The 12,089-nt window shown below is 32.4% G+C and overlaps 1 protein-coding gene across 3 annotated transcripts in view; it reads right to left on the reverse strand.

The window, feature by feature from the left end:
* Positions 1 to 12,089, reverse strand: part of IPO11 (importin 11) — a 157,878-nt gene that overhangs the window by 92,446 nt on the left and 53,343 nt on the right. For all 3 annotated transcript variants that reach the window (XM_019743722.2, XM_074328906.1, XM_019743732.2), the window contains exons 16-19: positions 11,019 to 11,145; positions 5,258 to 5,291; positions 5,021 to 5,061; positions 3,681 to 3,797 (exon numbers count right to left, since the gene is read on the reverse strand). In XM_019743722.2, the coding sequence (XP_019599281.1) occupies positions 3,681 to 3,797; positions 5,021 to 5,061; positions 5,258 to 5,291; positions 11,019 to 11,145 (319 nt within the window). The remainder of the gene's footprint in view (positions 1 to 3,680; positions 3,798 to 5,020; positions 5,062 to 5,257; positions 5,292 to 11,018; positions 11,146 to 12,089) is intronic.

Raw genomic sequence — 12,089 nt, forward strand, 5'->3', positions numbered from 1 at the left:
AGTGAGACTTTATTCTGTTTATAAAACAGCATACACTAAAAGGGGAGCAGCACAAAGGTAGGATTTACCCCACTCCCTGGGAGAGGGGGGAGCGACGTACAGAAAGATAGGAAGGCAAACATTTGTCCAAATATTTCAGTGAGACAAAACTGAATAAATATCAAGAGACTCTTTACTTATAATAAATTACCATATTTTCAAAGTTTGAACTAAACTATTATAATAGGTAATATCTGTTGCGCATTTAATTTTGCTAAGTGATCTATCTTAAAGATAACTCCAATTAGCTTATAAAAGCAGACCAATTCATATGTAAACACAGGTTTCAAAATACCTAACTTGTTCATACTCCACTAAAAACAGCATATAAGAGCATATTGTACTGATAATGAAAATACACCAGTTGTGGTTTTGAACAAATAGAATACTTTCCAAGGAATGACAGAAAGTAAGTATATAAATTATAGAATAGGTAATAAAACCAAAGTACCTAGCTATATTTGAAAGTCATAAAATATTTATATCCCAATCTTAGCTGTTCATTAGAATATATGATGTTCTAAATTGAAATTAGTGCTTCAAAACAACTATTTCAGTAATCACCTATAGAGTCACCATTGTAAAAGACCATAAAAGGGCTGGGGGCTAAAAAGCAGAGGGATGATCACATGAGAGTCAAACACATTCCCTAAGGTTAGGATGACAGAGGTTAAAAAGTATATTATTGGGTCAACTGAGGAAATCTGAATATGGACTTGATCGTATTAGACAACAGTACTGAGTCAATGTTAAATCCCGAGTCTAATCATGATTTTGCTTAAGATGGAGAGGTCTACTATTTTGGAGTGAAGTGTCATGATGTTTGCACCTAAAATTCAAATGGTTTAATTTTTTTTTTTAAATCTGTATATGCACATTTGTTAAGAAAGAAGAGCAAGCGTGGTAAAATGTTCATAACTGATGAAACTAGGTGAAAGATATACTGCAATTTTTCTGGGAGGGCAAAATCAAGTATTTGTGTAACATTTAAAAAAACACATGGATTTAAGAATGTTTTGTAGACATTGGTTTAAATAATAATCCTATAATAGCAACTGAATATTCAACATAACACAATTGAGATAAAAAAGTATTCTACATTAACTCATCTTTTGGCATCTCTATTTAAAAAAAAAAAAAATCATGATTTGGGTGGGAGTACTACCAGAATTATTAGTTAGTTTATCACTTATTGGGAGATACCCACTTTCATTCATAATACATTACTGAAAACATGAAAATTAAATATGTGACAGCCTAACAAATGTTTTAACAAGGGTAAATCCACAGGGGGTTTTAAAAAAACAAGCTCCTAATAACACCTCATCTTTTAGATAACATTTTCAACAGAATATTTAATATTTCACACAGGCCCTTTAATTTTCTTCTTTTCCATCAGAAATGTGTAAGTTGAAAGACTGTATGCCTAACATTACATGTGATAATTACATATTTTTTCTGACTATGTACTTATGGGATCCTTGCACTGGAATAATTTAAGATTTTCAACTACTTTTTCAAAAAGTAGAAGAAATATGATCTTCAAATAATTACACACTATGGTACAAAAATGGTGACTTCACTGAAACTTCAAAATTAAACTATTCTGTGCAGAAGACACTGTTGTAAGATGGCTCAAAATGTGTGCAACCTAATTGTCAAAAATCAAATTTAGTATCTGAAAGACGGTGGTGGTGTTCAAAGGTTAAACTAAGAAAAAGTTAAAGAATTAGACTACTAGAAACATTTTTTGTACCCATTTCCTAAAACAAAAGTAGTACTGTTAACTATATCTTATTGTTATTTACTGATGATATAGGCATCTGAGCAGCTTTAGCTATTTGTGTTCTGAAAGATGAGTATGGATAGAAACAAAAGCATTGTGAATTTACTAAGCAAAACAAATTTCAAACTTTTGGAGGAAAAGGTTTAGTTAGAGGTTTGGGAGATGCAGGTAAGAAATTTCATTTCTACAAAAAAAAAATCTTTTAAAAAGTTCTATTAGTCAGATGGTATCTAAATAAGGTTATAAAAATGACCAAACCTTGTTTCTATAATCAATTTTTTAAGCAAACAATAATTTATTGCAATTGTATAGTGATCTAAAGCATATTGGACAGTTGTAATCATTTCACGCTCATGAGTTACGTAAGGTCAGGATTATCGTTAGCATTTTATACATGAGGACACAAGGTTAAACACCTTGCCCAAGCTACTAGACTTATTGGGGTAATCACTTCATAAGATATATAAATGTCTAACCACTGTGTTGTACACTGGAACCTAATACATGTCAACTCTGACTGGAAAATAAATTTAAAAATAAAAAAATGAAAATTAAATAAGTTTTTTTAATTAAATTTCAATTTTTTAAAAATTAAGAAAAACAAACAGAAACACCTTGTCCAAGCTAAACAGCAGACAGGGGCTTGAAATGAGTTTAAAACACGGTTTCAATGATGAAACTCTCTCAATAACATTTGTAAACCAATACCAAAGTAAAATAATGTAATAAAGTAATGAGAACTCCAAGTGCTAAGAAAATTATTAAGACATTACTACTTTTAGACACCAGGATCCACATTGGCTCAAAATGATTAACAGTGACTCAAAAACTGCCAGTGGGTTGCATAATGTTCAGTCTGATTACGGGCAATGCCACTAAGATACCTGACTGACATTGTAGACATTGGTTTAAATAACTCAGTCTATTGGTTTAAATAATTCAGTCCAGACATTGGACTGAATTTTGACAAGTTCCTTAAAGTCTCTTAGTTCCTTAAACTATTAAGAGATAAGTTCTAACCCCCTACCCAAAGGTCTCTGTGAGGATTGAATGAGAAATATATGCAAATCACTTGGCACAGAAGTTGATAAGTTGTCATTCAATAATTGAGAGCAACTGTCATCAACTGCTTTAGAATTAATAAACAGGTTTAAGGTGTCAGAATTCACTAATAGATCCAGAAGTCAACTCCAACTCTGTGAACTCCACCTCAAGTTATCCTTCCTTAGTACCTCACAGATTTACTTGGTGCTTTCAAACAAGAATATGCAGTGGTGCAATAGGGTATAAGAAATTACAGGATAATTATAGTGTGGTTTCCAAGACTATCAACTTTCCACAAAGATTAGGAGTAACAGGGGAAGCTGAATAATTTGACAGTTAAATAATAATTTAAGTGTTAAGAACGTCACATGTCACTTTTACATTAAACCAAACATGGATATAATGTGGGCTAAATCAAATACTTAATTTTTGAGGTAAAAATAACAGACTTCTGAGAATACTTGCATTTGCTGACAGACTTGTGGCTAAGCCCTCAAACACAATGAATTTTAAAAAGTATTATTAAGTATAAACTGAGTCTGATAAGAGAAATAAAATTCTACTTTCTAAACCCCTCTAACTGCTGACCCAATTTTTAAATTTTAAATTTCTTAAGTCGTTTTTAAAAAACATTTATAAAAATGTCAGATTTTGAATAACACATAACTGATACCACAATCTATGAGTTAGAAGCATTTTAATGAATGTTCTAACTTTCAAACAACGTATAAAAAGCAAAGATATTAATGAACTGTACATATATTCTACTTACTTTCCTGACATTTATTTTCATGATTTAAATCAAAATTACCTGCATGTTGACTCTTTCAATCACACAAGAAAGGACATGTAAAACATGCATCTTTGTGTCACATTCTGTAACTTGCTGCAGTAACTGAAAAAGTAGTGTGAACATGGTTTCCAAATACTGCAGGTCAAAAGGAAAAAAAAAAGGTTCAAAATAGAAATGTAAGACCTTTACATATAGACAGAAAAGAAATACAATTAAATCACAATGTCACAGCAATGAATAAAAGACAAAACCTTAGCATGACCTAAATAACTACAAATTGTTCCAGTTGCCAATATTTAGGACACTGATTTTTTTCTTTACTGCTGCTAAATGTGTCCACTTTAGAATTTAACTCATTCACAATGTTTTCAGAATAAAATTATGTCTAAACTTTCTGTGTTTAAATTTTTTACTGCTTAATTATTAACAGTGCCCTGTGATTGCTCATCCATATATGCCTGCTGTTGCACAAGGTCTACTCGTCAAAGCAAGAGGAATACCAATTACTGCACTCTCATACAAGCTGTCTGATGTGGCCCTTAACATATGCTGCATGAACTTGTAACTCTAACAATGACAGAATATATCTTATTTGGAAATCGAAAACAAATCATCTATGTCTGGTGATTAACTCCCACATTATAAAAATCATTACAGGAATTAACAAATCACAGGATGCCAGATACATAAAATAAGTACTTGTTCTTTCAGATATTTGGTTCATTCTTATACAGACTTCTAAAACATATTTTTCTCATCCAAAAATATCTAGTGATTCTTTTATTAAAGAAAATTTCTGCTCTACAAGTTTCCCCGCAAGAAATATATACATATTTTTATCATATAACTTTCTTCTTGCCTACTCCTCTTAAGAATAAACACTACTGCTCCAATGTTACTGATATATTTAACAAGTGCTTACTGAATACCAATTATGTTAAAACACCATGCTAGGTGCTGGGAGTTGAGTAAAGAATAAAAAGATGAGTACAACTTGGTATTCTGTTTTTCAAGTAATTTGCAGTCTAGTGTGTATGTAGACATACATACACAAACAGCGGGGGGGATAATCTAAGAAGTAAAAGTAACAGACACACATATTTTATAACCGTGACAAAACAAAAAGTTTAGCAGCCAACTCCAAAATAGATGACAAGATAGCTAAACAAAACCAAGCAGAATAAAAGCGAACTGATTCAAATAAAAGCTACCAATAAAAATAATTATTTCCACAATAATCTAATTTTAAATTCTGCTTTAATCAATAACATATATGTAATTTCAGCTATAAAATAACACTTAATATTCAAAAGACTTAAGCAGAAATCGTTATAAAACCTAGAAATGAATATTCTTACCGGTAGAAACTGATCCGTTCTAAACTCAAAATCATCAACAGGTGAAGATTAGTTAAGGAATACTGAGAATATATGAGATTTATCAAGATAAAATATATATAAAAACCAGATATAATAAACCAATCAAAAATTATATTTTAAACTATCTCATAAATTGATTTAACAAAATAATTAACAGTTTTTTTAAAGTGATAAAATTCTTCACAATGAAGTATTTTAAAATTGTTTTAAGGATATTTAACTTCAGAGTTGTAGCTGTTTCAATACGGACCTAAAAGAAAGTATATCATGAATTTTGAACCATTCTAGAACTACTAAATATCATTAATACCAAATGATAAAAAACTAATTTCAAATAACTCTATCTTTTTGTTAATATTAAAATCACAAAGTATATTAACATGTAGAAACAAAAGCACACTTTCCTTATTTATCAAGGGCTAGAAAAAGTAAAGTAGCGCCTATTCCCACCCTTCTCAGTTTCCTGTAATTTGCTTAAGGAGTCTTTAATCCAGTGGGTGCTTCCAGGAAGAAAAACAGTTTGCGGTAAGTGTGTGGAGAATGTGTGAAGGTGATGCCAAAGGGAAAGGGAAGGTTGAGAAGCGGAGAGGAGAAGCAGGAAAACAGGGTGGGGTTGGGGAAGCTGAAAGATGAGTAAGTGAAGAGTGAGGGGAGAAAAGAGGGAGAAAGAGAAACAACACAAATTCCCATCTCTAACCTCTATTACAGGAAATCCTTGAAATATTATAAGATATATTCTTAGATTTTCTAAATCCCCAAGTTAATACAGAAAGGTTTTCACAAGCTCTTGACCTTTCTAAATCATATTTGCTTTGTATATCAGCATGTTACCTGGGAAAACCACATTCTGACCGCATAATCTCCTTACTTTCTTTCAAGTTTTACCGTGAGTGGATCAGCTACATTGGCGCAAGCTGACACACTCATAGTTTCCATATGAAGTAACATGAACTCAAACCATGACTCAATTCTATATTCTACTCTGCAAAATTATATATTTAAAACTTCTGTTTCCTAGCTAAGAGCCCTTACTTACTTAGATGCTACACTTTCCACACTTGTAACAACAACTGGTTCTTTCTTTACAGCCATATTTCACAATAAAACAGTTTTAATCATTTTACAGGGCATTCTGAGGTCTTGAAATGCTGATTAGGCATGCTCACCAAATGTTAGGTACTCTACTGCCAAATCCATAGATTCCAAGACCCTAGAGTACAGATACTTTCTTACCTGCCTTTTCTTTTTATTCATTCTCTAAAAGTAATGTAAATATTTCCAGATTTTAAATGATTTAACAAATTTGCATATTATCTAATACATGCAAAGCACTATGTCAAGTGTTCTACTATGAAATGACCTAAACAAAAGACGGCATAATCATGTGATTAAAAATATTCAATAAAAAGACCCTCATACACTGTTGGTGAGAATGTAAATTGGTACAGCCACTATGGAAAAAGGTATGGAGGGTCCTCAAAAAAATTAAGAATTGAATTAACATGTGACCCAGCAATCCCTCTCCTGGATATCTACCACAAAAATCTGAAAACATTTATCCATAAAGATATATGTGCTCCAATGTTCACTGCAGCATTATTTAGGGTGACCAAGCTATGGAAACAACCAAAGCGTCCTTTGATAGATGATTGGATAAAGATGTGGTACATATAAACAATGGAATACTAACTATTCTGCCACAAAACAAGATGAAATAGTGCCATTTGCAACAACATGGATGGATCTCAAGATTATTATGCTAAGTGAAATAAGTCAGACAGAAAAAGTTCAGAACCATATGACTTCACTCATATGTGGGATATAAAACTAAAAGCAACAAAGAAACAAGACAAAGAGAAACAAAAACTCATAGACACAGACAAAAGTTTAGTGGTTACCAGAGTTAAGGGGGTAGGGGAGTAAATGGGATCAAATATATAGTGATGAAAGGAGAACTGATTCTAGGTGGTGAACACACAATGCAATATATAGATAATGTATTATAGAAATGTACACTTGAAACCTATATAGTTTTACTAACCAATATTACCCCAATAATTTAATTTTAAAAATTTAAAAATAAATAAACAACATTAACATAAAAAAATATATTCAGTAAGTAATTATCCCTTCCAGGGCATTGTAAGACACACCTCCGTCCTTGCCCTCAGAGAGCTTACAATCAAGGAGGGGAGAAAACAACACCCAGATATTAAATAATTATTAACAAATATGCCTAACATGAAAAGTTTCAAGACACGATAATCCCCTTGAGGACATGGACAAATGTCATCTTTCCATTTTCAGCACTTAGTACTATGTGAGCATACAACTGGCACTGTGTTAAGAATTTAATTCATAAATGCCAGGATATGAAAGCCCCCAAAAGAAAATCATATTGCCAGCACACCAACCCTTAAATCTCTCTTAATTTTCCTCCACAAAAGGATGAGGGGAAAAAGGTCCAGAGACATACTTAACCCATAACCATGACATTTACACAAATAAGTATAAGGAACAAAAGAGACACTTGAATGAAAACTGTGTTTTCCCTCCTAACAAAGGGAAGTCAGTACAGTATTACATGCAGAGAAGATGATGAAATGAATTGAGATGACTTGTCTGACTCTAGTTTAACTGCAAGAATAGGAAGCAAAATCATACAGGAAAACAAAAAGCACATAGAGTTTAAGACAACAGAGGAGCATTTAAAATGTGACAAGTAAAATAAGAACAAAATTAGCACTTCCTGAGCTATAAAAGAAATAAGTACTGCATAGAGACAGAATAAATTTCACAGTGATTCATAAGTAATGGGGGGAAAAATCAGAACCTGAATTTATAGAATGAAGAGCTGGGGAATGTGACAGATTGGTAAAAGAAAGTCTAACACAATCCCTACGACACTAATTGTTGAATAAACACTTGATAAATGCAAGAAGAATAACAAAACAAAAAATTCCTCTTAACAAGATTCTAAACATGAGTTTTCACAGAATACATCCAAACCTTCTGAAGGAGAATGAAACCCTAAGTATCCAGATTGGAATCAGACGATGAACTCAGCCTGTTGAGTCTACCCTATACTTCCAGCTGAAACCTCAGAAAACTCCTGAAAAGATACCAAGCTAATTCCATACTGTGGTGAACAAATGCCATCAAAGTTTCAGAACTGTTCAAAGGATCCCAGAAAGCATGAGGGCAATAGAGAAATGAACGAGAAGAAACCACAGATTAACTCTACTTCCAGAGAAAACTGCTACAAAGGTGAGTATTGATACACTTTGTGCCCAGCGTAAGCTGATTTGAATTCTAGATGTGAAGAAGCCGAATGCCTGCCCACTTCTACAGCCTGCCCATGGCAGTGAGGGCAATTTCACACACTAGAGCAATGAGCTTGGTGCTGGGGTCAAAAAGAACGACACTGTCTCGGGGACTGAGAACACCAGGAAAACGGGAATAAGGCAGCCCAGAAAGAAATATCTTGAAAGGAAGTAATCTGCTAAAGAGAAATAGAATAATGACTTCATAAACTCATAATTTTTTCTTCCTAGCTCCCAGTAAACATTTTCTAAGACTTGACTCCATGCTAGGCATAAGAGATACTAATATAATATTATCTACATATTGACACTATTACCACTTGGCACTACTTATAGTGCTATGTTTTCTTTTTTACTCTATCCTGCAATAAAGCCAAGATCACTCAGTTACACAATTTGATGTATTTCTGTTGGAATACACATGTAAATATGTTTCCTAAAAGGATAAAAAGCACCTTCAATTTATTCATCTCCTTTTAAGAAAAAAAAATTCTGAAGCTCATTTTCACATAATATGGATGATACTCGATATAGCAGTACAAACCCAAAACTGACTATAGGAAACTTACTAAATTAAGGCTGCCTTTCTTCCTGGTTTTAGAGCCTCATATTTTGATGTCAAACACAGATTTTTTTTTGATACTTCCTTTGGAAATTATATTCACTGAATACAAGTGAATTCAGAATTCATTTTGTGAAAACATAGACTAACCCAGAGTTAACAACTTGTAGCAGTGTTTTGGAGACACAAAGGATGGGCAAATGGAAAAACAAAATCAAAACAGTGAGACAGAAAGACTGACAGAACTGGGAGACCCCTAAAAGGCACAACAGTGGAAAGACAGGCAACTGCCAATGCACCTTGTGTAAAATACCTCTGCCCAGATCCCGGTTGTACCTCCCCAGTACATTCAGGGTTCACTGCCGTCATGTACATGCCACTGAAAGTCCCTTCGTAAACTCCATTAACTGGCTTACCATCTTGAAAATTCGCTATTGCTATGTTGGCACTCAACCTGCCCACGAAGATGGCCACTTCTTTGTTTGATAGGCAATAACTCCAACACAGCCCACTCCCAAACTATAAATTTTCTGCTTGAACCACAATTTACATTTTATATAGACTCTCACAAGGTTGAAAGAGTATTCGAATGTTAAGTTTTTAGTAGCTTACCACTTGTTTTATTGAAAGGTGCACAAATAACCTAAGTAAAGTCTTTTTAAAAAATTTACGTATAATTTCCAAAACTGAAAAATATAATTGGCTCCAAAGCCTTACATCCCAAAGAAGCCATACATATGCCATATATATATATATATATATATATATATATATATGTGTGTGTGTGTATATATGTGTATATATATATATATATACGTATATTTATATATACGTATATATACACACATATATATATATATATATATATATATATATATATATATATATATATAATATTCTGGTTAAAGAATCATCAGAGGTCCTAGGAAAAGAAGGTTCCTCTCACCTAAATCTCAGTCATTCTGTTTACACTGTTGTAATAGCATTCTCAAGCTGAAACTTGCCATAAGCACCGCATCTGCTCAGAAATATATTCTAAGAGGGACAGAGAGCGGCAAGTAGATGTTTTTTTTCATGGATTTTTCAATAAAACATTAGAGCATTGTTCTTCTTATTTAAAAAAATAAAAAAGTAGGGGGTGGCCAGTTAGCTCAGTTGCTTAGAGCGTGGTACTAATAACATCAAGGTTGCCAGTTCAATCCCCGCATGGGCCACTGTGAGCTGCGCCCTCCATAGGAAAAAAAAATACTAAAGTGGAACCTTACTTCACATCATGTTCCAAAATTTCAGCTAGAATGAAGGACCAAGAGTGAAGAAAATGGATGTATTAAACATGAAACAAAAAGAACAGAAAAAGGAAATCAGTAAATCTGCACTAAAATTAAAAAGCTTTACTCAACAAAAACATAACAGAATAAGAGTGAAAAGATGTACAGAGTTTCAACTGCCATTTGTAATGATTTATTTCTTAAACAAAATATTTGAAATATATATGAAAAATTATTCCAATGATAATACGGAAAACTGGGTGGTGAGCACATAGGTCCTTGTTCCACTAGTTACTGATTTTTTTTCTCTTTTCTTGATATAATTCTTAACTTTTAAAATGTAAACAATTAAAAGCCTCCTCTTTTTAAAGATAAAAATGAGTCAGACATAAGCTTAGAAGTGAAAAATTTCGGAGTAGCACTTATCTTAAACTTAATCAAATTTCCCAACATTTATTACAAAAAAGTTTCCAAATACTGAAATATTATAAATGTTTATTCATTATGCCTAGATCAAGTTTTAGTTTATAAAAATTGGATATCTCATACGAATAAGTCAAATTGCTAAGCACTGAGGAAAAAATTACAATATTTCAAATACCTAAAAAAATTTCACTCAATTTATCTTACATTCCCCTATATCAAACACTAACGTGAAACTTCAATGCAACCATCAGAGATAGAAATGTACTCCACCCAGTGGACTCTGATATTATAAAATTTATGAAATTCTATTCTAAAGAAAGATATTAACTGTTTCTGAACTTGAAGTTTAACATAGGTTAAACTTAAAATAACTCTTTTAAGACATTTAAGCAACATACCACTAAGTCTTGGTCTTGAAGCAAGTTACAAATTGCCTCGTATAACATGGGTCTTAAGTCAGACTTGAATTTCACAGAAATCCACTGACCGATGAGCCAAATCACCCTGCGTCGCAATGGCTTGTACCTAAATAGGGAAAATCATGAAAATAAAATGTAAAGTATTTTAACAAGTCTATTTCACTTAGTATATTTTATCACTTAAATCTAAAATGCAGTAAGAAAGCAATCTACATTTGTATATAAAAGTTTTAAAGCTACTTCTAAATGGATCACTGTATAAATTCTAACAATAAAGTTCTGATCTAAAAAATTAAAAATTTTTAGGCAGATATATTGTGAACCTGATTACTTTGTATTAAAGAACTACAACCTAGAGGTGGACATAAAAAACAAGTCCACTTCTGTTCCTCAAGTAAGCAAAAACAGTTAATCCAAACAGGCACAGTTAGCTAATGTCCCAAACCCTAAGGCTGGAGAGACCCAAAAAATAATAACAAAAGAGCTTATGTATTCAATTTTCCAATTCCAATTCTGTTAATCTCATAAAGATTATTTTTGGAACATTGTGAGAGCTTTCTATGCTTACAGGAAATACATAAATTTACACTGGTTTCAGCTAAACACTCTAATTTTGTTAAGAGGCGCCGAACCAGTAGTAATTACAACTACTAGAATGTGACTTAGATTATCAAACATCATACTTCATATTTTAAAAGTTGTAAAACATTTGCAGTAACATGTACATACATTTCTTTCTCTATGGTCATCTTTGCTAAAGGAATTGCCAGTTCTTTAGGCAAGGAGAAAAACAACAAAGCTATAAACAATTGGGTCATAGAATTCCACCCACAAAGTCTCTTCTTGATATTATATAAATTTTAGTGGCAAGGTACTCATTTCTGGGTGTAAAGAGAAAAAGCTAATTTTTTAGAGAACTACTATCTCATAAGATGATCAAGCCCACAGAAAGAATTGCTCATCAAAGTTGCAAAATGTTAAGTATCCTCTGCTCTGGAAAAGTTCACAGCACACCTAAAAGAATTAAAGAATTTAAAGCTCTATACTAGG

This window comes from Rhinolophus sinicus, linkage group LG03, assembly GCF_036562045.2.
Source record: "Rhinolophus sinicus isolate RSC01 linkage group LG03, ASM3656204v1, whole genome shotgun sequence".
NCBI classification, from domain to species: domain Eukaryota; kingdom Metazoa; phylum Chordata; class Mammalia; order Chiroptera; family Rhinolophidae; genus Rhinolophus; species Rhinolophus sinicus.